Raw genomic sequence first — 24,767 nt, forward strand, 5'->3', positions numbered from 1 at the left:
AGGCTATTAATGAGATAGCTTGATATATGATGTATGTTAATGATCTGCAGTATGCAGCAGATGATATCTGATCATTTCATAAGTAGTCATTTGGTATTTCTGACACATCATAAATTATTTTTAGTATGACTTCTAAATCATAAAGCAACATACAGCATTAAGTTCAGGTATTTTTCAAAATAAATAATTATATAAATTAATAAAATAATATACTTTTTAACAAAAAGTAGACAGGACATTGAACATAATTTAATAGAGTATAGGCATCACAAACTGTGACACTAAAACATTTGGTCCTATGAAGATCAATAGGAGAATTTCAAAACATTTTCATAAACTGCATTCACTGATACTGCAGACAGAAAGAACTCAGGGATGTATGTTTTTGATGCATGTGCTTTTAAACTCAGCCTCTGCAATTTAATACAGTACATTAATTGATGTGAAATTCTGGCTAGCAATATATCAAACTCACATTGAGTTCCCTTCAGTTCGCAGTGAGATGTCATTCAAGAAACCATTATAATCCATCCTTTTTTATTATTATGGGGCACAGTGACTGACATATTAAACAATGCTTATTATTTTTTAAAAAAAGCCTACCATGCCAAACGCCAAAACAGAATAATTTATTTTGATAATCTAAAAGTCAGTTTTCAGCCCATCACATGCATTGCCACTATGATATTCCACATAGATCTAAATGAATCCACATACATCTAAATGAATCTTCATTTGATGCCATAGAGGTCACTGACACCTTGGTTTATGAGGGGTGACGCAGGTGTCTTAAAATGAATGTCTGGTAATGTGAACTGAAAAAAAAAAAGCACAGCCTATATCCCAAACCGCCAGCATACGGCCTGGATGTAAAAGATACCATCTTCTCTTCTAAAAATGGCACGCAATGTGGCAGAGCTTCTCAAGGGATCAGAGATTTGCTGGAAGCTGTAATTTCGTCTGGAACTGCGAGGAAATGGAAATTTTTTTTTTTTTTATAGAATTTTTTCTATATTGCCCATGCATTTTTCAAATCTCACCTTCACTTTTTTTATTTAAAACTGCTCTCAACCCTTTCATTGTGTGAGAATCAGACATTGATTCATGATGGATGTCTTGCTGTGTGCATTAGTTTTGTTTTATATATATATTTATATCCAGTCCAGGTATCAATCATCATATGCACAGATGTGTAATTACTAATATTAGTAATTACACATCTGTGCATATGATGATTGATACCTGGACTAATGTTTATGTTAAAGAATGATATTTTACTATTCTCTTTCTCATGAATATATTTGTGTTTAGACCAATATGGAAATAAATGTGTGAATCTAATCTATTTGACAGCATTATTTAATTGATAAGAAACATTTTACTATGACATGTATGTGCTTGTTTGTCTGTGAAAACATATGAATCAAAAGAAGCCAATGATATGAAGCACTCAGGATGAAATTTGCTAATTTCCTTTATTGAGCATGGGTGAAAATTAGAAAAGGGCGAAGGCGTCTGGGGATTGATTCAGTGTTTGTTGTCATTGGAGACAAATGAGAATTAGATTTTGCTTGCCCTCCTGTCTGCCTCATCAGTATATTTGATTAAATCACTCCTTGAAGCTGAGATTTATTCTGATCTGTGTGTATTGGGGGGACAGTGGTGACAGGAAGATAGTTGGCGATGCGTTTGGCATAGAATTAAAGCTTATTTGAATTAAATAGTCTTTCCTCTCTGATGAGGTCACAAACTGCTCTTCCAGCGGACGGACAGATCAATTTTCAGAAGGATCACAGTGGTATTACTGCCTTGTAGAAGCAGCAATTAAATCTTCTGCCTCTCTGTTTATATAAGTGTCTCTCACATATATCTTTCTCTTCTCCCTACATTAATGTAAATGCAGCACTAGATGTCTTAGGAGTTTATTTAACAATCTGAAATCCTAAAGAGCTGTAGACACTGAAGGCAAATGAACAACAAGAAAAGTTTACAATTAATGTTTACTGTTAATAAATAACACATAAGAAACTATTAATATAAATGATCCGTGAATATTAAGAAGACTACTTTTGACTTGTGCACTGATTTGGATGGTTTATGGAGACACGTATTTTTACAATTACATGGGTATGATAGAGGTATTACAATGCGAAGGTGGTTTAAGAGGACACTGTGTCCCCGTAATTCAAAATACGTAAAAAAAAATCTCTAAAAGTTTTCTAGATTTAGGTGAAGGGTTGGTATATATAGGGTGATAAATACAGTTTATACAGTATACAAACCATTGTGCCTATGTAGAGTCCTCATTCACCCCCACAAGTATAGTAATACCAGTAAATTCTTACTTAGTTTTTGTCATGCATTCCATTCATGCATTTATTTCATGAATTCCAATCTGTAACCTTTCATGGATTCTACTGCACTACAGCACCGCAGAAATGTTCAGGAATGCCACCATGAATATCTGTGCAGAAGCTATTTTAAGATCCTGAAGCAGATGGAGCCCACCAAAACCCAACAAGTGTCTGGCCTTTTACGTGGCACCCTGAACAGATGAGCTGTCTCTTCACAAGACAGTGGCGATCACACAGAGAAGCAGGGGACACACTTTGTGAATGCTCATATATTCATGCAAGTGCCTAAAGAAAGGCACTCACCAAGTGTCTCATACATGGAGCAATCCTAAAATGAATTGTCTAAGGTCACATCAAAATACACAGAAAATTGAGCAGGTGTCTGTCCTACCTGAGGAATTAATTCAAAGTTTTCAAGCCAAGCTTAAACTGTATCTTGTCTCAGTTTATCCAAACCATGCATTACTGCTGGACAGCAAATAGCTTCTGGGTGGGCGGGATTCACTTTAAATTTTAATCAGGCTCTCAGATCAATCTGAATGAAAGAGATATGTGAATGTTCCAGATGGCCCATTACTAAATTAGTTTATACGGATTATGAAATTAGAGCAGTCATTTTATCTGACTCATTTGCCCACAGGTACCACTTTAGTCTTTAGTAGCTCACTGTTGTTCAAAAAAGGGATGATTGTTTTAGGTTATGAACTAGTTTGGAATATAATGAGTTTAAAGCGGTCATATGATGTGATTTAAAAATTTCCTTTCTCTTTGAAATGTAACAAGTTCTTGGTGCATAAAGAAGATCTGTGAAGTTGCAAAGACTCAAATCTCAAATCCAAAGAGATATTCTTTATCAAAGTTAAGACTCTGCCACACCCACTAAAATGGCTTGTTTAAACACGCCCCCACATATCTACATCACTGAGTGGAAATATTTACACAGAAACTGCACTTGTTAAAATTACAAATGACCTGCTTCTTACGTCAGATCAAGGCTGCATCTCATTGCTAGTTTTACTTGATCTTGCTGCGTTCAACACCATAGATCATGACATACTCATAGATAGATTACAAAACCATACAGGTATTCAAAGGCAGGCTCTAAGACGGTTTAGATCCTACCTTTCTGATCGCTAACATTTTATTTAAATGGGAAGTCATCTCATTTATCACCAGTTAAATATGGAGTGCCACAAGGATCCGTTCTAGGTCCCTTTCTATTTTCAACATACATGTGGCCCCTTGGTAATATTATTAGAAATACGGTATTAGTTTCCACTGTTATGCTGATGAAACTCAGCTATATATCTCAACAAGACCAGGTGAAACTTCTAAATTATCTAAGCTAACAGAGTGTTAAAGATTGGAGATAAATGTAAATGTAAATAAGATAAATGTAAAAGATTGGATGACCAATAATTTTTATCCTATTAAATTCGGATAAGACAGAGATATTAATTATTGGACCAAAAAATAGTACACAGAATCTTGTAGATTACAATTTGCAACTAGACGGATGTACTGTTAAATCCTCTACAGTCAAAATCTGGGTGTTATATTAGACAGCAAACATATTTCCCATGTGACAAAAACTGCATTCTTCCATCTTAGAAAGATTTCCATGCTACGAAACATGTTACCTGTTTCTGATGCAGAAAAGCTAGTTCAATGCATTCATGACCTCTAGACTGGACTATTGTAATGCACTTCTAGGTGGTTGCCCTGCATCTTCAATAAACAAGCTACAGGTAGTCCAAAATACAGGAGTCCTTACCAGGTCAAGAAAATATGATCCTATTACCTCAATCTTACAGTCTCTGCACTGGCTACCTATTAAGTTCGGTATCAGTTACAAATTATCATTACTTACCTATAAGGCCCTAAATGGTTTAGCTCCTGCGTACCTAACTAGCCTTCTACCACGTTACAATCCATCATGCTCCCTAAGGTCACAAAACACTGGACTTTTGGTAGTTCCTAGGATAGCAAAGTCCACTAAAGAAGGTAGAGCTTTTTCACATTTGGCTCCTAAACTCTGGAATAGCCTTCCTGATAATGTTCGGAGTTCAGACACACTCTCTCTGTTTAAATCTAGATTAAAAACGCATCTCTTTCGCCAAGCATTCGAATAATGTATCTCTTAAATTGTGACTGCAGTTGCATCTGATCAAATGCGCATTCTTATTCTTTAGCTTGGGTTAAACTAATTAATTTTACTTTGTTGGAACAGCAGCTACACTAATTATGTCTCTATATACACAAGCTCCGGTCTGAATCCAGAACACCTGTGAAGAGATAATGCTGACCCCTCAGAGGACCTCAGATGATGCTAACCCTGAATCAACAAACAGAACTAACAATTATTGCTACAAGTGTGACTGCATCATATAATAATTGCTGTTAATAATGTTCATCGTCTGGCTGACTACGTCTTGTATACATTTTTCTGAAAAATCCTGTCATATGCACACAAACTGACAGTCACCACTTATAAGCTACTACTTAATATTGTAGAAACGTAGTTTTCTGTAAAGTTGCTTTGTAATCATTTGTATCGTAAAAAGCGCTTTACAAAAAAACTTGAATTGAATTGAATTGAATTGACATTTATTTTGAAAGAAGCAGCTAGAAAGTGTCCTTCTTCAGTCATAGCCAACTAAATATCCTCACAAACACCTATTGCATTCACTTGAGAAATGGTAAAAAAAAGCCACTTCAACGATACAAAACAAGATGTTACAAAAAGATATACCACAAAAAGTGCTTCATTAAAAGGCTTTTAAGAGATAAGATGAAATTTAACAATTACTGACAGGAAATATTTTTTTAAATCTTTGAACACCACAGAATCAGTCACTCACTGCTAATATTTTAAACATTACAGAAGAGATTGGCACTAATGGAACAGAGGACAGGAACATGACCAGATAAGGAAAACAGGAACTAAAACCGGGGTAAAACAAGGAAACTCAAGTCCACAACACTGACACTTACAGGTCTTTCTCAATAAATTAGAATGACGTGAAAAAGTTTCCTTAGTATTTCAGTAATTCAACTCAAATTGTGAAAATCCTGTATTAAGATAAATTCATTGCACACAGACTAAAGTAGTTTAAGTCTTTGGTTCTTTTCATTGTGATGGTTTTGGCTCAGATTCAACAAAAACCCACCAAATCACAATCTCAAGAAATTATAATACTTCATAAGGCCAATAAAAAAATTTTTTTTAGTGAATTGTTGGCCTTCTGGAAAGTATGTTCATTTACTGTACATGAACTCAATACTTGGTATGGGCTCCTTTTGCTTTAATTAATGTCTCAATTCAGCGTGGCATGGAGGTGATCAATTTGTGGCACTGCTGAGGTGGTGTGGAAGCCCAGGTTTCTTTGACAGTGGCCTTCAGCTCATCTGCAATTTTCTGGTCTCTTGTTTTTCATTTTCCCTTTTGACAATACCCCTTACATTCTCTATGGGCTTCAGGTCTGGTGAGTTTGCACAGTGAAGCACACCAACACCATGGTCATTTAACCAACTTTCGATGCTTTTGGCAGTGTGGGCAGGTGCCAAATCCTGCTGGAAAATGAAATCAGCAGCTTCAAAAAGCTGGTCAGGCGAAGGAGGCACAAAGTGCTCCAAAATTTCTTGGTAAACGGGTGCAGTGACTTTGGTTTCCAAAAACACAATGGACCAACACCAGCAGATGACATTGCACCCCAAATCATCACAGACTGTGGAAACTTAACACTGGACTTTAAGCAACTTGGGCTATGAGCTTCTCCACCCTTCCTCCAGACTCTAGGACCTTGGTTTCCAAATGATATACAAAACTTGCTCTCATCTGAAAAGACGACTTTGGACCACTGGGCAACAGTCCAGTTCTTCTTCTTCTAAGCCCAGGTAAAACACCTCTGACATTATCTGTGGTTCAGCAAATTCCTTGACATGTCTGTGTGTGGTGGCTCTTGATGGCTTGACCCCAGCCTCAGTGCATTCCTTGTGAAGTTCACTCATATTTTTGAATCGATTTTGCTTGACATTCCTCATAAGGCTGCGGTTCTTTCGGTTGGTTGTGCATCTTTTTCTTCCATACTTATTCCTTCCACTCAACTTTCTGTTAACATGCTTAGATACAGCACTCTGTGAACAGCCATCTTCTTTGACATTGCATGTTGGAGGCTTACCCTCCTTGTGAAGGTTGTCAATGATTGCCTTGTGGACAACTGTCATATAAGCAGTCTTCCCCATGATTGTGTAGCCAAATTAACCAAACTGAGAGACCATTTTGAAGGCTCAGGAAACCTTTGCAGGCGTTTTGAGTTGATTAGTCGACTGGAATGTCACCACATTCTAATGTTGTACTATATCTTGCTTTTGGCTCTGCTCTTATCAAGCTGTACCTGCAGTAGAACTGATATCACAAGCACCTTCAGTCCATTTATTCTAGCCCAACAACATACCACACCTAGAAGTGCAGTTTGGTGCTCAGCACTGTTTGGTTTTTGAGGTTTATATTATTCCTTGTATTTTGAAGCTTAACCTTGTATCTTTAAAAGACTGAATATTACATTTTAACAGAAAAAATATCTATTAATACTGTAAGCCATGTTTGCTTTTGTAAAAGTGAATGCATCTACCTTGAAACTGTTTTGAATGTATGTACGTAGGACTCCATTATGTCCTCTTGAAAACTCAAAATATATCACTCACGATGAGGCCACTGCACAACATGTATCCTAACTGATTAGCCCCAATGAGACCAGTGGTAGATCTAATTCCTTCTGTTCGAGTAATTTCAAAACACAAGTGCTACCACAATGCCTATTTGCACATTTAACTGCAGCTTGTGCTAAAAACAACAATCTGAGAGGCAAAGCCACCATTATTCAAACTCCCTTCATCATCCTCATACATCTACTTAATATTTACCCTGAAGTTTATACTAAAGATTTCAATTACATTTCACACATACAGAGAGAGAGAGAGAGGAGAGAGAGAGAGAGAGAGAGAGAGGGAGGGAGGGAGAATATCCATTGTAGTTCCTGATTAGTGAATCATGTCAGGGCCAAGAAGTTGCAGCTGCCCTCTAATTTTGTAAGGAATTGAATGAATCATTATTGCTTATTAGACCAGTTACTTGAGTTTTAATAGGTTTTTGATTGCCTGGTCTAAAGTTTTCTGAAAGAATGTATTGAATTTGCGTGTGATGTATTTTACTTTTGAACTCTGCATTACTACAGAAAGAAAAATTGTGGATTCTCATAATAACTGCATTTTTCCAAACCACTAATCAAGTAAATGTTTTAAAAAACTATCATACATGTAGGTAGATGGAGCTAAAGACCATCAAAGCAGACAGTTTATTGTTTAAGTTGTATTCCTACAATTAGTTTTAAACTGCACTATTGCATATGCAACAAGACATACATTTACATCAAAATAAAACCTTTTCACATATTTAGTATGTCTTCCTTATTTAACACCTGTTTTAGAACATCAGAATTGAAAACCACTGGCACGGTCATCAGTTTACATCTATCACAAACACATTACTGCCATCAGGCGGTGAAATATAAACATGGGCAGAATCGGGGTATCTTCCGTCCATTCCACAGTTAATTGATTGCATGCATTTCCAAAGCTTGAGAATGATTCTCCTTTTCAGTTTTATTTCATTTATTTTATTTTTCAAGATGTGATATGTGTAATCAAGTGAGTTCCTTATACAGTCAATTTCTTATCTTAAATAAATGTAGCTAGTAGTCTTTAAGGGTGACACAAAACCTATTTGGTGATTACATGGAAAGTACATTCAGTAATAGAATCAGAAGGTAGTGTAGTACTAGATTCCATTCGCATATCATATCACTGTGCAAAAACTGCATTGATTAATGGGAAGTATCATACAAATGTCATGTAGACTAAATGGTTTTATTAATTTTATTGCTTAACTTCCCCATTCCGTGATGGCGAGTTGAAAAAACTAAATAAAAAAAAAACTAAATATAGCCCACTAAGAAAGAAACTGAAATATAATTTTAATTTGAACTTCCTCACTAGCATAACATTTCACTACTAGATACTACTACACGATTTATATTTAGTTCCATGGTCGCCAATGGTTTCCATGAGGCCATACCGTGTATAAATACTCACAGTCAGTGTAGGCACATAGGAACTTCAAAACACTGAAACATTGTTTTCAACTGAATTCTTTCAATCTCTTGTGTTCACTGAGTGGTGTTTTCCCTGTGCCTGTCTGTGAGATTTCTTTTATTTTCCCACAAGTAGAACGACAAGTCCCGCCTCCTGCATTTGGATTGGCTTTTGGAAGCTGATGACAGTCTGCGATTGGACAATTGAGACGTTATTCATAGAATGGACCTCCTCTTTGTGCGCAGTGTCTCACACTGCTGATGGCGCTGTAAACACAGTGACGCGGCACGGCGTGGCCCAGCAAAATCACAGGTTCGCGTTTTATATGTGGACGAGCGCGAGAGACGCTATTCACGTCCACAGCTTCATATGCAATCACATAAACTAAAGACACACGAGGAACGCTCGTCGGAGGTGCAATGGCAAGGAAAAGTGCAATTCCCCCTTCATACTATGGTAAGCAGCCTGTGAATCACATCAAGTTTTTGCAGTAAGACCACTGACAAAGGGAACTGAGCCAGCGCTGCTGGTGTCAACCCGATACATTACTGTAAGTGTTTGGCTGTTTTCTCGCGCAGTAAATATTTCAGGGACCTTTGTGCAGAACGATAGATCCACTGATATGTTTTCATCCTGATTGCTTTGTTTTTGCAAAACTGGATTAAGTGCACAAAAGGCGTAGATTCAGATGCGGTGTTTTTGTAATTCGGAAAGGATTTGATTGTTACGTCACAGAAGTTAACTGGAAAGCGTCCAAAAAGAGCAAAAATTGAAAAAATCGAAAGCATATATAGAGTTTATTACGCAAGCTCTTTAATATTTGAGAGGGTTTTGTGTCTTTGTCCTGGGTTAAGTCCTCATTAAATGGTACTGTAACAGTACATAACCAGCCTATTCGGGCAGGCAGACCTTACACTGTTGTTTAGTTTAAACATAGTTTTTAAAGGCACACTCGATTATTTTTTTTTATTTTTTTATTTTTTTTTTTTATTATGTATTGTACACGTAATAATGGATTGTACACATCAAAATTAACGGCACCTTTGATAAATATGATAAATGATTCTATTCTCACATGAAATGAGGATATATTAAAACCGTAACACCAAGCACGATAACTATAACGTTAACTAATGCTTTTAATGCTGTAGGTTGAAGATAGGAAAAAAAATCGTTCTGAACGTGTTTCCAATTATATGAAGAAGAACAATTATTAAAACGATGTAGTTATAGTCATAGTTATAGGTGTAAAACAGTGTTTTATACATTGGTTTTAATCTACATGTAATGGGTCTCCTCTTCATGACCGCTGCCGTTTTCCCATCATATTACTGTTTGTTCTGCTGCTTTAAATGCTTGAATTCTTTAAAGTCCGATGGATTCTGGTTGGCTTTCAATGTTATCGTTATAAGTTGGAAAAATTGTCCTGAAAGTAATTCCAACAATATTAATTATCTGTGTCGTTATCGTTTTATAGCTATGGTGTAGTCTTCCCCATTCTTAGAGATTTAGAATAATTACTAAAATGTTAGTTATTGTTATAATTATCATCCTTGTAAACGAGCATACAACCATTTTTCTTCATGGAGTGGGTGGGCCCTCATGAGTCATGACTGACACCGTGATCACCTGATCACAGTAGCTATGTTTCCATCTACCTAGTTTTGTGCCCATTTTGGAATAGCGGATAAAAAACGCTGGATGGAAGAAATTATAAAAATACTCATAAAAAAAACAACAACCTTTTTCTCACAATTGAGTAGGATAAAATTTTATCTGATAAGAAAAAGTGCATATAAACTATGATGGAAACACATTTACCAAATAAATTCCACCAATGCGCATCAAAAAATTAATGTGACTTTGTACAATGGGATGGGAAAACTTGCACAGCATCTCAATGTTGTTTTGATCATTATTAAATGCCAGAGCGTAGTCTTTCATCAAAGTATGTCTGTATAATATGACGGCGATAAAATTGCTGAAGGTTGCAAAGTCGCTGTTGGTTTCAAGGCTTTTGCACTGTCTGCACTCCACTTTGGTAGTCGCTGCATTACATATGTTGCCGCTCATTTGCATGAAGTTGAATACTGCTCTACTTTGTTATATAATGCAACCTTCTCAGTCACTTGTGGTGGTGAAATTTGAAGCGCAAACCACCTACAATACATTAGTTTAAACAGAATTCAAGAATCTGTTCGAGACCGAAACGATGACCAAAACAACCAAAATGACTAAACAAATGTAATGCATGCAGTCCAACGAGTGTCAAATATACAGTCCAGAACCACTGTGTTATACAAATCATTAAAAGCCACTTAAGTGTAAACCAAATTAAAAATTTAGTCGATCTAGAACAGAATGTTGAGAACATTAGGAATGCAGTCAGTCTGTAGTCTACTTCACATTCCTCCAGAGTCATCATAGGCCTTTTGCATTGTTCTGGAAACTAATCATTCACAGTCCCCTATGAGCTGGAGCAGAGCACTCACAGACCCTTCTAGCCATTTAACACGACTACACTAAATATTTTTCAGAGGCAATCTGTCTAATTATAACACATAATCATGCCAAAGGGATGCATCTGGTACGCCTACGCACCCACAGCCATTCAGCATAACCATCTAAATAGAGTTGTAATTATTATCATGTGATATACTGCATCTGAATTTCTTTTTTTACTGCCTAGATGGCTCACCATGGCAGTGCTGTTGGAGTGTCAAAGAACAAAGTTTTCTTTGTCACGTAAATAGTGCAGGGAGCAGCTGTTTCTCTGTCTCGTTTAGGCAGGGTCAAGCTCTTTGGCCTTTGCTTCATGTATTGTTAAGTTCCCACGAGCCACCTGTCAATCACAGCTATTGTCAGCTGGATTGGGAAACAGTCTGTGGAGAGAGACCCAAAATCAAGGAAAAAACTGTCGGATATTATGTAGAAGCATATGGTTGTTTCGAGGTATAGCTCGTGTTTTTTTCAGAGCATCAATCTGGCATCTGGTTCCTTTCCAAATTTGAAACAGACGTTGGTATGTTTTTGTTGCTGTTGTTCTTGTCTGGATGGTATCATGGCAGTGGGAGTGCTGTACTGAGATGACTTACAAAGGAAGCGGTCTGTCTTTGCAGTTCATTTGAAGTGGAACTGTGAGGTTTAAAATGTCTGGGAGAGTGGAGCGTTTGAAAGGGGGCGGAGCTCGTTCTGACCTGTGTTTGGGTCTGCTATTCTGTCTGATCTCAAATGCAATCCAGAATTGCTGCTGAGAGTGAAAGAATATGAAAGTCAGAGATACAGACTCTCTAGAATAAATTAAAAAGAATAGGATCTCTCTTTCTCTTAAAGCAATAGTTTACCCAAAATTAAATTCTGCAAATTACTTACCCTCACATTGTTCTAAACCAGTATCATTTTTAATTCTTCTATAAATATAGATATTTAAATCTTAGAGCAGTGCTTTTTTTTAGTATAATGAAGGCATACAGTAACAATATATGTAAAAAAAAAACACTGGAAAGATCATTTTAACTGTAAAAATGCTACTGTACAAACTGTAATGGTATGTTAAACCGTAAGTTTTCTTTCTATATACATGGGAAATGAATAGATTTAACTTTACATTTCAATTTTACTGTAAAAATGTGAAATGTAGTTTTTTGTAGAAGTGAAAAAAGAACAAGTCATCTTATAATATGAATTGTCCACTATGATATGATTTGTTCATTATTGTCCACATCTCGTGCAATAGCTTTGTGTGAGAAATGCACTTAAAATTTAAGTCTTAATTCTCAATAGAGCCATAGCTCAAAAGTACAGGTCTTCAGATGCTCCTCTATACATGAAGAATATCTAACTCCATTTTTGATGTTCTTATTTTCTTATCTTGTTAATAAACTATTTATAGCCAGCATATTTTGCCATCAAAAGAAAATGCTGGTTAAAAAGATTGAGCAATTTTGTCTTTCAAGCTCTCGGCAAGAAGTAGAGAAGCTGAATTGCATTGAGTTCCCAGCCCGATGCGGATGTAAATTTTAACAAGCCTCCCTCCGGATGTGGAAGGATCTTATTAACAGTTCCTCAACAGGACGATCTTCCCTTAAGGACAGAGAGCAAATTATACTCCTGCTTCTGATCTTGCTGCAAGAGGTACATTAAAGATGCCTGGAATTATGTAGCTAATAGAGAGGACAGTCAGTGCATTCATGTGGGACCAGAAAGTCTCTCTTTATCTCTTATAAGAGTTTGACACAGAAGATTCTCTTTCATGTCCACTGCCTGTGGTACAAAGCAGCTCTCAGTGGCACATGCCATAGTGTACAGAATGAGCTCTCTACTGTGCGCCTGGGACATTAACAATAACAGATTCTACTCAAATGCCACGTTAAAGGATGAATAGTTCATGATGGGTGTCATCTCTTTTTCCAGCGCTTTTGTAAACGACTAGGAAGTTGTATAGGTTCAATTAATGGACAGCATCACTGGGCCTGTATGAAAGACTTACGCAAAGCATCTTGTCTGGTTTTGATTAATTTGAATGCAGTTTCCAAAAACTGTATCTTTGATTTGTAGGTTAAAAGTTTTGTCTAAAATGCTGTTGCAGAAATCGTTCATGTCAGTCTAATTGAGTGGCACTTACTTCAGTCTGTTTCTCTCTATTATACGGGTTCAAAACACTCAAAATATAGTGCAAGTAGATAGACCACCTCTGATACTTTATGAAATCACCAAGCTTTCTTTCTGAAGCTTGAAAGCTTCAGTCCCCATTCATTGTAATTGCATGGAAAGAAAGACCAAAGTCTTCAGAATATTTATTTTGTTTTTTTTTTACTATAGAAGATAGAAAATAATTTAGGATTAGAACAACATGAGGGTAAGAGAGCTAATGGAAAATCATTTATGTCAGGATTTGATGTAACACCAGTACACCTTCCACATATTGAGCCATCAAAAGCCATAAACCAAAATTGTGTATTTTGTTTTGTTTTGTTTTTTGGTCATGTTTCATCTCCGGAACAAAATGAACTAGAGCTGCTCATTTGACACACACACACACACACACACACACACACACACACACACACACACACACACACACACACACCATGCACACACACACACACACACAAACACAAATAATGTAAACACATTTCATAATGATGAATTTTGCAACACCGACACAGTATCTGAACTGAATTAAAACAACAATGAACTAAATTGAGTTGAATAATCACACTGTTGTCTTCTTAACAGCCAAAACTGAAGTCATTTCATAACTGATGATTGTTACAACATGATATTTTCCTGTTTATAAATCTGTCACTGCTTTGAAACAATCAGCATTGTATAGCGTTGTATAAATGTGACCTGGCTGGACAAAAGTGTATTTATTTTGTATTAATATTTATCAGTGTGTTTATTTATTAGATAGCTTTGTTCATTTATTCAATTTTTGCTTTATTTTGCCTAGGGAATGAACTGAGCCAGGACTGCAATTGGTGCTACCTTAAAAAAAAAGCTGCATGATGCCTTTGGTTCTAAAGATGCAAATCACATTGCAGTATCCAGGAGTCATATTCACACTCACACTGTCAATGTCTATGCTGTCTGCCTGGTGCTCAAAGCTAAAGCTGGTGTCCTTGAGAGATATCAAAGCAGTTTCACTCATTTCAGCAGGCACTGGCAGGATTTTTATGTTCAGATAGGAGCTGAGCAATACAACAGTGACTTGATGTGTGAACGATTTTGATATACTTTTGCATTTTGCCTTGTGAACAAATGGCCATGTGACTTTCACCTTCTCTTTAGTAGTTGTAGTGTTAAATAATGGTGCCAAGAAATGCAACTAAGTAACCTAAAGTGAAATTCATCTATATCAAATGCCATTATCACACAATAAATTAGCATGATAGAAACAGTTAAAGTGCTGTCTCTGTTGTCATTAAGTAACAGGCGTCAATTAAAAGACCAGTGTGGTGAAAAAATAAGAACAGCTCTTTGATTAGATGTAGTAATGAAGCAGCCACGTGAAAGTAAAGCGTTTGAGCTCCAAGCCTCTTATATGAGCATATACCAGATATAACAGTTTTTTGGCTTGACTCAGCAAAACAGGAGTCTAAAGGGAGAGAGTTTCCCACTTCACCAATCTGCTCTGTCTGTCACTGTCTTCACTTCGCCTGTCCATCTGTCCCTGACGGTTTACGTGTCTCGCTGTCTGTCACTCAGTCATCTGGCTTATATCTGTAATGACATCCAAGTACATCTGCAGCATGAGAATATGATTGATGTGTTTGATGGTGTCTACAGATCATAAAAAGTAATTTGAGAAATAACTGTAATTAGTTCCTTTTTAATGTCTATTATTTTCTTTATAAATATTCTAAACTAATTATATTGTATAGGACCTATAAATATAAGAAGTTATGTAAAATACATAATATAATTGTATAATTTTATTTCTAATTTTATTTACAAGTTAAATTTTAGATTCATACTGAATATATTTTTGCAGCTTAATATTTACTATAGTCTATATCACATATTGAGTGTACTGTGTACTGACCAACTTTTGATTTATTAATCCCAAATATGGCAAATGCCGTGACAATTCTGCGTTATACAATAAATTCAATTTTTCTGAGTGGATTCTGTTATTCTGTAATAAAAAATATTTTGATATTTATTTATCTATTTGTGTATTGATTGAATAGCTTTACTTCATTTAATTCGATTCCCAGCCGTTTCGATTGAGGTCACGATTGATATGCAGCATATTTTAGGGACTTGTTTGTGACTTAATGCCACGGGGTGGGAACTCAATGTTCTGGTAGGATGAAGAAAAAAGTAACAACACAGAGTTTCCATTCGACCAAACCCATGCTGTCTGCACCTGCGTGCCTTCCCAGGCTGTTCCTTATGGAGAAACCGTGAAAGAGGCTTGTGTTATAAAGCAAGGCCTGCAAGACACTGCTCTCAGTGTGTGAACTCATGTGTGTGCATGGAAAAAAGCTTAGTGGAACCAGATTATGAGTAAAAGCGGTATAGCGGGGGAGATGAGACTTCCAGAAGCAGTTCAAGGAAGGAATTACTGTACCCTGCTACATCTGAAGTCAACAACCATGGCACATTTGGCTTGAGCTTTCTACAGAATGACAGTCGCCTTCTGTGCCAATTCATTCTAATGTATTCATATCAGCAGTAAAAAAGGGGAGAGTGGGGGAAAACAGAATAAATCTCGTCAGAGTTGATGTTTTGGGAAATGTGACTTCAAAAAGAAGACCTCAGAGGATTTTGACTGGAGCTCAATAGGACTTGCTGTGGAACAATATTCAGCATGACTGAACTACAAGGGAGTACGTTTGGTTTATATATTTGATTTATTTATTTTTTGACACTTATTTATAATTTATTTATACTACTACAGTCCAAAATTTCAGTGTCAGTTTTTTTGTATGTTTTGGAAACAAGTATCTTATGCTCTCCAAGGCTGCATTTATGTGGTCAAAAATATGCAAACAATCATGTGATTTTGTGGAATATTAGTATAATGTAAAATAACTGTTTGTTTCTGTGATCACAAAGCCTATTTTTTCAGCAATCATTGTTTTAGTCTTCAATGGCACATGATTCTTCAGGAATCATTCTAATATTTCATAATTTGGTGCTCAAGAAACACTTCTTATTCGAATGAATATTGAATACATTTTTGTGGAAACTGTGGTACATCTTAATATGAATAGAAAGTTCAAAAGAACAGCATTTATATATATATATATATATATATATAAAAAAGTTTTTGCCTAACATCGTAAATGTTTAACTACTTATTTTTGATCCATTGAATGCATTCTTGCTGAGATAAAGTATTAATTTCTTTGTGTGCTATATATATATATATATATATATATATATATATATATATATATATTTGTTATTTAGATGACATGACACTGTTTAAACTGAAAATGTACCATTTACATAGATGTCAGTCTTAATTACCAAAATGCTAAATGGGGCAGGAAGGATGTTTGTAATTAAAGAAGGTGTCACCGTTGAAATTAGTGTCACTGAGGAAACCGTGCCTGTCTCGCTTGGTGGTAATTTAGTTTACCTGGAAAGGATTGACACCAGCTGTTCCTTAGCTACGGTTCAGCTGATGCAATTAAACCATGCAAACTGACGAACCACTCAGTCTGTTAAATGTCGGACAGATTATAAATGAGATGGAGAAGTGGGGATAAGCCGTTGATCTGCTGTCTAGGGCCGCTGTGATGTAAGAGGTGTCTCTGGAGACGGCCTGTTAGCGAGGCAACTTTATTGCCACTCTTTTCATTGAAGTCAAATCGCATCTTAGGGGAAATATAGTTCTTTTTATATTGACTGCTTGAAGGATTTGTATGTTTTTTGTATTCAGTGGTTAGGCAAGACCAGTAAATCTGTTCTTTAGTCTTTGCTTGTTAGTTTTGTTTGTTACTTGAGCTGTCATTTCATAAAACGCTTTCATTTGTTCTCTTAAATAAATCAAACTAAGGGTGGGTGACATGGCAAAAATATCACATCACATTTTTTATTTCAGAAATATCACTATTCACAATTTTATCACGTTTTTTTGTTCTGTTGATTTTACTATTTTGCAAGTAGTCTGGGCAGAACAGCCAAAATAATTTCCCTTTTTTTTAAAATAAAGCCTTTCAAGGTAACAAAGTATAAAATAGAAAAGAACGGCAGATATTTAGGCCAAAATGAGCAAAGATACAAATCTTTGTCTTTATTTTATCTTTGTTATTAAAAAATAAGAACAAACATACACATTACAAATAAAAATAATACAAATAAAACCAACAGTGCTTTATTTTTCAGGTACAGTAAGTGAATTTAGCAGTATTGAATTAACAAATATAAAAAGTTAAACCCTATATACATCAATTGCACATTTATTCTAGTGAAAGCAACCAAGTTCTCAGTCAAGAGCAGTGCATTGTTTTTATCTTTGTTTTTTGTTGTTTTATTATTAGGTTAAAAGAAAAGTTCATCCAAAAAAGAAAATTCTGTCATCTGTCTGTCATAGTGTTTTGTTTTTATAGCATAATTTACTCACTCTCAGGTTCTTTTATACATGAATGAGTTTCTGTTTTCCATTGAACGTTATATTAAATTAAGTGGGCACCAGTGTTGGGTTTATGACTTTCAAAAAGTAATTAATTACTATTACTAATTACATAATATTTTGTTTAAATTATTTAATTATTCTGTCTGAAAAGCTTAGTTACCCAATAAATAAACGTAATTATTCAAATTGCTAATTTGGCTACATCTTAAAATCCATATAAACCTTAATAGAAATGTAATTCTTTATTCTTTCAATTTGAGTCAAACATAGAATAGTTTAGCCTTTTTAGCTTTAAAACAACTAATACTTAAACATTTTACAAAAAATGTAATCTTCTTTGGTTAACAAACAGAAATACTCTGAATAACAACATATCTGAATAACAAAAAAGCTTAAGAAAAGTTAAATAATGACAGAATTATAATTTTTGGGTGAACTATCCCTTTAATGACAGTCGGCAGCTTGTCTCTCAATTGTTTACTTTTACTTTAGACATAAGCAACTGTGTTTATATGTAAACCTTGTGTGCTTTTGACAGTATTAGCACCATCAGATGTTATACATAACTTCGTTCAGTAATAAGGCTATATTTGAAAGGCTTTTAGTGTGTGTGGTCTTCAGGTGTACGCACAGGAAAAGTGCATGCAAGCATATTAAATGTTTAACCGGCGAGGTTTTAAAGCAAATAATGTACTTCTGTGATTGTGAATAAGTGCAGTGTCCTAGGTCAGTGTAGTGTATAAAAGCACGGATGAGCTCAAACTTCACCCTGAGAACACTGCTTCAAATTATCCACCCACCCACATCTATATTTGATCATCACATTACAATGATTCTAACTCTTAGTTTTGCATGATTTTTAACCGCAGATTCAGTGACGTTAGAGGCTATTTGTTTATACCGCCCACACCACTACAAAATACTATTAAGAATACTAGAATCATTTTATTGTATTTTGTTGTGGCGCTCGTGTGTCCGGTACTGAACAGAACCCATTATAATCAGTGTTGCTGTCTACACTGGATGCAGCAAACTGATGCCTCATATATACCGATATACCGTGTCTGCGAATATTAAATTGCAAAAAGATGATTTAAATATGAATGTTGTGCATTTTCATTTGATTACCAGAAAATACACAACACAGTTTGTGTGAAAAAATATAATTATTACTTTTTCATTTTATATGTTTACATTTGTTCCTACATAAACCTACCGTGTTGGTTTAGCAGTAGCTTACTTGCCACACAGTTACCTCATTTAATTTCTTAGTTCAAGTTTTTTTTTTATATATTTTGTTGTGTTATTTAAGTTATTTATAATAAGTGAAGTGAAGTTTACTGTTGAGTGCACTGTTGTCAGACTCATTTTGAATAATAAAGTTTATTGTTAAATTTTTAAATACCCTGCCTTCACTACATAGGCCTATGTTTGTTGCATCATTATAAGTGTTTGATCACCACATTTGAGTTATCATTTGCTAAAAATGTGTTTATATGTGTATATATATATATTCTGTTTATGTAGGCTATATATTGTATTCTATGTACAGTACCAGTCAAAACTTTGGACAAACGAATGGGAAGTGTGTCCAAACTTTTGACTATACTGTACTATAATATAGCCTACACATAAAGAATATGTGTCTTTTATTCTCCCTAATATCGGTGTTGGCATCGGCCCCCCAAAAAACATATCGGTCAGGCCCTAATGTGAATGTATGTCACATTGTGCAGTATATTGACCCAGAGGCGCCACAACTGCAACTGATAGAATATGCGCTTTAACACAATACTATGATATTTCTCCAAAAGCAAATTGTGGAGACATTTTTATTGTCCAGTATTAAAAACCATCATATTGCCCTCAAACCATCCCAGCAACTTTCCTAGTTTCTTCATCATGGATGGCCTAAGGGTGAGTAAATTTTAAACAAACTTTCATTTTGAGAGCATTATTCATTATTCCATTCCATTATCCCTATTGATAATGTTTTGTAGTTGAGGGGCATATTAAAAGCATGTAGCAGCCACCGAGGAGGTGTTAATGAGTACCCTTCTGAAACCTATATTCAAACGGGACAGGACAAGGTAATGATAACATTGTTATTCCCATAATACCTCAGGGGCATTTTCCAGATGTCCTGACCTGTTTGTCTGCTGTCGCCTGACCACAGTGTCTTATCAGTTCTTCTTTTCTCTCTCTCTCTCTTTTTAATCTCATGTCTGCCAGTATTATTTATGTCTCTTTATCCTTCTTGTCTCTTGTTCTTTTTCTTCTGTATATAACTGTTTTCTTTTGTAAAATACTCTTTTCTCTGAGGCTCATAATTTCTTTGACTGTAAGTGTAACTGTGGTCACTGTAGGGCAGTAAACAGGAGAAATCCGTATCAGTTTGTCAAATGGTAGAAATGTTGGATAACATCTCTATTGCAGTTATGCTGTTGTAAAGTTGCAATGATGCAATGACATGAAAGTTTATCCTTTGCTTGCATTTATAAGCCTTGTCATTTTAAACTTTCAAGTGATTGTAAACTGTTCAAGCACAGTAACACATGAAAGATAACTCAATTCGGTTCTCGCATGCTGTTCTTTCAGGTCACAAACAAAGCACCCATTAAACAGCATATAAATGCTGAATTGAGGATCTTTTTGTTGTTTATTGCACTTAAACTGTCAGTTACACACATCAAAATGCCTAGCTTGGCTAGTTTTCACATAAACACAGTCCGTTTTGCATGTGAGTAAATTGGATCCGTACCTTAGGTCTTAAAGTGACCGTAATAAAATCACTCAGCTTTTGACTGAATAACTTTAGTTTAGCTTTAATATGAATTAGTATAGAATAGAGACAATTCTGTGTTTTATTTTTTATTTCGGTGGTGTTTTATTTCTCTTAGATAGCCTAGGTCAACCTACCTGCATGTTTTCTGATGTATTTATTTATTCTTTAACCCTTTAATTAGATCAATTACTGGCGTACATTTACAAGAAAATATTATTTTCAGTTTAGTCCGATGTGTTATTGCTTGATGATGAATTATTTGTGAGATTTACTAGCAGTTTCTGAGGAAACATTGTTTTTACTCCACTATTTCTTCCCAGAGTAGTTTGAAAGGAGTGGACATTCATTAAATTCACATTGTTTACAGCTCAGGATGTAGTTCAGGCCTCATGATAATAGAGACTGAGAAGCAGGGCTGACTACTGCTTATTGGAGCTCATCCAAAATCTTGTGTGTAGTTTTCCTTTCTTCTCCTTTGCCAAGGTCAAGAGGTCCAGAATGTTTTTGCAATTGGGTTTTTTTGATCACGAAGCCCAACCCACTTGTATGGAGAACAAACCTTATAGTTACCCATTTATGTCTATAAGGAAAATGAACTGTAGAATATTTTAATACAGAAATAGTCAATTTGAATGTTTTTGAAAGCAATTTTTTTTTAAACAATGTATAGAAGACATATGTTTGGTTGTTTTGTATCAACCATTTATTTGCCATTCATATCACCGATTAAACAAAATTGCAATGTGATTGTTAGTTCCAGGCCTGCTTTAGAGAATATGCCATTCACACTCTTCATATCGGCCTTCTGATGCAATCATAAACAGGACATCATCATGATTGCATCATAAAGCTGCATTGTCTTTAAAAACTGCTTTAACCAGTCTAAGATGGTTTCCCAGGTTCCCATATCTTGGTCAGAGTTGTCTGTTAGCTGGCTTTATAGGGGTTTTGGGGACTTAAGAGCATATTGAAATCAGATGGCCTTATACATATGGCATCATGATATCATAAAGCTGCAGTGGAACATAAAAAAACTGCTTAATCCTACCTAAGACTGCTTGTTGGTCTTAGCTACTTCTCCCAGCCTAATCAGGGTTGTCTGATGGCTGGTTTTATATGGGTTTTGGGGATCTAAAGTCATCTGAAAACCAGTTTAAACCAGCTAAGATGGCTTTTTTTCTTCCAGGATGGCATCACTGCCTGATCTTCAAACTTGGGCCACCTAGGCAGCAATCATCGTATGTGACAGCTGATGTCCATCTGCTCAGCTTGTTCAGATACACTGGCACAGATCCTAGCAGACCTACGTATTGGTCCTGTTCTGTCAAAATTAAAATTTTAAGGATTTCATCTAGTAATTGTGTTAGTAGCACATTGGGATGTTAATTCCACTGAGATGAAAAGTGATTGTATGTTAAACCACATACAAACAGCACTTTCTAAGTTTGTGTGTGTTTGCGTGCAAAGCTTTGAGCAGGTGGCTGCATTGCTGTTGTCTCATTGTGTTTGGTGTGTCAGTGGATGCTACCAATCTGAGCCGCGAGACACCAGTTCTGTTTCCTTTGTGAGCGGGCGAGAGAGAGAGAGGGAGGATAAGGAAAGAGTGGAGAGTGGATAGTGAGAGAGCGAGGCAGATGGAAGCGACGCAAACGCCCACCAGGCTGATTTCTCTTCCACCTCCTCTCGCAAACACGCCTTTGTGTGTAATGATTAACCGATGGGAGAAAGGCGAGAAGATAGCACCTCATAGGAAGTGACACACGCAGAGCAACATTATAAAAACACACAGTGTCTTCATTCAGAGAGCAGTGAACATGACCGGACCAAAAGGAGGTTACTACAAAGCAGAATTGGGTAGGAACTTACTGTAAATACTTTGACGAGGGGAAATGTCACTCTGTGAGCTTGATGGCAAAATTACCCAATGTGTTTCGAACTGTGGCAGTTACATTCCTTTGTTTGCCTGTGCTTTGCCATTGCTCTTTGTTATGAGGCTGTTCAGACCTACTTGATTGATTTCTTTGTTTACTCAACATGGTGGTGACATCGTTTTGCATTGTTTCATTGTGGGCTTTTTCAGAAATCAGTTAGTTTGTTTGCTCTTTGACTTGATCTGCCGCTTATGAGAAAATCTACTAACATGGCTCCTAACAAGAATAGATCAAATTCTTAGGTTTAAATGTGATTCTGACACTTTGTTCTTGCATTACAGGGGAGCCACACAAGTTTGACCCCACATTCAGAGGACCTGTTCACAACAGGTAGAGTAAATCTTACTTCCTTGTGATATTTTGTTCATTTGAAGCCACATGTATCACATGATATACACGTATACATATTATTATTATTATTATTATTATTATTGGTATTCTATTTGAATATAATGTCTAATCAAAAAAAAAAAAACAAATATATATATATATATATATATATATATATATATATATATATATATATATATATATATATATATAATTATAAAATTTACATGACACAATTTATACATTTGATTTTCAATGAGCGAAAAATGTTTATATATCTAAAAGGAAACTTCCTATTGTTATAAATGAAGAAAATTCTAACTTCCCATTGTTTTAAATAAAGCCAGTTCTAAGTACTATTGACTAAGCTTACAACTTAACATCTGGGAACTGTTTCATAAAACAAGTTCACCAAATTAGCCAGTCTTATATCATTAGACTGCAGTTAGTCTGACTTATTGTCACTTGATTTAGTTCCATGAAGCAAATTTCCAATAGCTCAAGCTCAGTCACTCTGGAAACTTCTGCTTGGAATATAACCTGGGCTGCATTTTCCAAAAGCATCGTAAGCTGGTTGGTTTTAGGAAGTCTGTGATGTACTTAAGCTTACAGTGCTTTTGGGAATTGCAGCCCTGGTCCAGGGTAGGCTAACTGGCAGGCTAAACTGAGCTCCTCTAATGCTGACCAATAGGAATGCATGGATGTTTCCACTGTCTCTCTCACATAATAATTTCACCTTATTATCAGTTCAATAATGAAAGTACTCAGAAAATGCAACTTAAATAATAAATCAAATAAATAAAAAATGTAGACTACAACCATCTATTTAATGTATTGTGCCCAAGATTTAATGAAATTGTTTTAAGATGATCACATTTTAACACGGTTGCTACTTGTGCATTCAGTTGATCGGCAGTTTCTTGCCGTGCAGACTTTCTTGGGTTTCATGAATGATGTACCTTTTATGATTATTAGTACAACATTAAAACGTTAAAATCTAAAGTTGCTCTTTAAAGCATTAAAAACACTAATTTAAAAGTTAAAATCACTAAATTAAAAATGTAAATAAATAAACTGACTACATTTGAACTGGTGAGAGGAATACGTATTAACTATTTGAGCTATTAATTAGGATTGTATTAGCTATCTTAAATTTGATTTTCAGTTACTGCTAACATTAAAAATACAATTATTTGTAGGTCTATATATAATATATTTTTTATAAACATTTATATATTTTTTATAAACATTTATATATTTTATAAAACGAAATATATATATTAAAAATATAAATATTCTTGGAGGGGTCTAAAAAGTAGAAATGAATTAAGAAAAGATGAATATTAAATATTTACTTCTGACAATATATATTTATTTATTTATTTACTTATTTTTATTCCTCTCTACTTTTTAGACCCTTTAAAAAAATGTTATATAATTCCCCCAAAACTACAGCTAGGCCAGAAACAAACACATATGCACCTTCATAGAATTGTCTTTTGATTTGTCCTGATTTGCTTGTGTCTGTTATTGATAAAAATATTGACTTTATTCATGGACCTGTCACTCCGCTGGCCTGTTTCTCGCTCTGATCCAGAGCTGCTGGTGGATCAATGGTTAGTTCGCAGTGATAGCGGACAGCACAGCTTTCACCCCACAGGAGCAGAGAAATCAATTACTGTTGCTCACATGTCCAGAGCTTTTCCTCATTAACATTCAAACTCAATAGGATTCAGCAGATTGTGAGGTAATTCTGCTATTATTGGACAACAAGCCATGGGTTTTTAATGTATTTTTGTTGCTATCAATAGAGAGTGGCCGTCACAGCTTGCAACCCAGCGTGTTTCTAATAGGGCTTTCCTTTGCTTTTACCGTATTTATAAGGCCCAGCTACTGCTAATTAGGGTTGGCTGATGTAAAACACTTAACATCTCTGTTGGGTTAGCACAGCATGCAGTACTTCGCTGTGCTATGTTTGCTGTAATGACATGCCACAGTCCACGTCACAGCTGACCCAGTTATCATAGTGGCTCAGTAATAAATTGATAAAGTTTTTTTAGTTGTTTGTTGTTTATTAAACCTAGGACTATGATTTATAGAAGAGATTAAATTATTTTTAG

General features: G+C 35.5%; 1 protein-coding gene across 7 annotated transcripts in view; it reads left to right on the forward strand.

The window, feature by feature from the left end:
• The first annotated feature begins 8,761 nt into the window (after nt 1–8,761).
• Nucleotides 8,762–24,767, forward strand: part of LOC113107097 (choline transporter-like protein 5-B) — a 35,531-nt gene continuing 19,525 nt past the window's right edge. For 2 of the 7 annotated variants that reach the window (XM_026269309.1, XM_026269307.1), the window contains exons 1-2: nt 21,985–22,240; nt 22,599–22,647. In XM_026269309.1, coding sequence (XP_026125094.1) covers nt 22,201–22,240; nt 22,599–22,647 — 89 coding nt within the window. In that variant the 5' untranslated portion in view covers nt 21,985–22,200. Of the gene's footprint in view, nt 8,964–21,984; nt 22,241–22,598; nt 22,648–24,767 lie in introns of those variants that run through there. The other 5 variants (XM_026269311.1, XM_026269310.1, XM_026269308.1 and 2 more) reach the window with 4 other exon arrangements.

Source organism: Carassius auratus, chromosome 8 (genome assembly GCF_003368295.1).
Source record: "Carassius auratus strain Wakin chromosome 8, ASM336829v1, whole genome shotgun sequence".
In the NCBI taxonomy this organism is placed as follows: domain Eukaryota; kingdom Metazoa; phylum Chordata; class Actinopteri; order Cypriniformes; family Cyprinidae; genus Carassius; species Carassius auratus.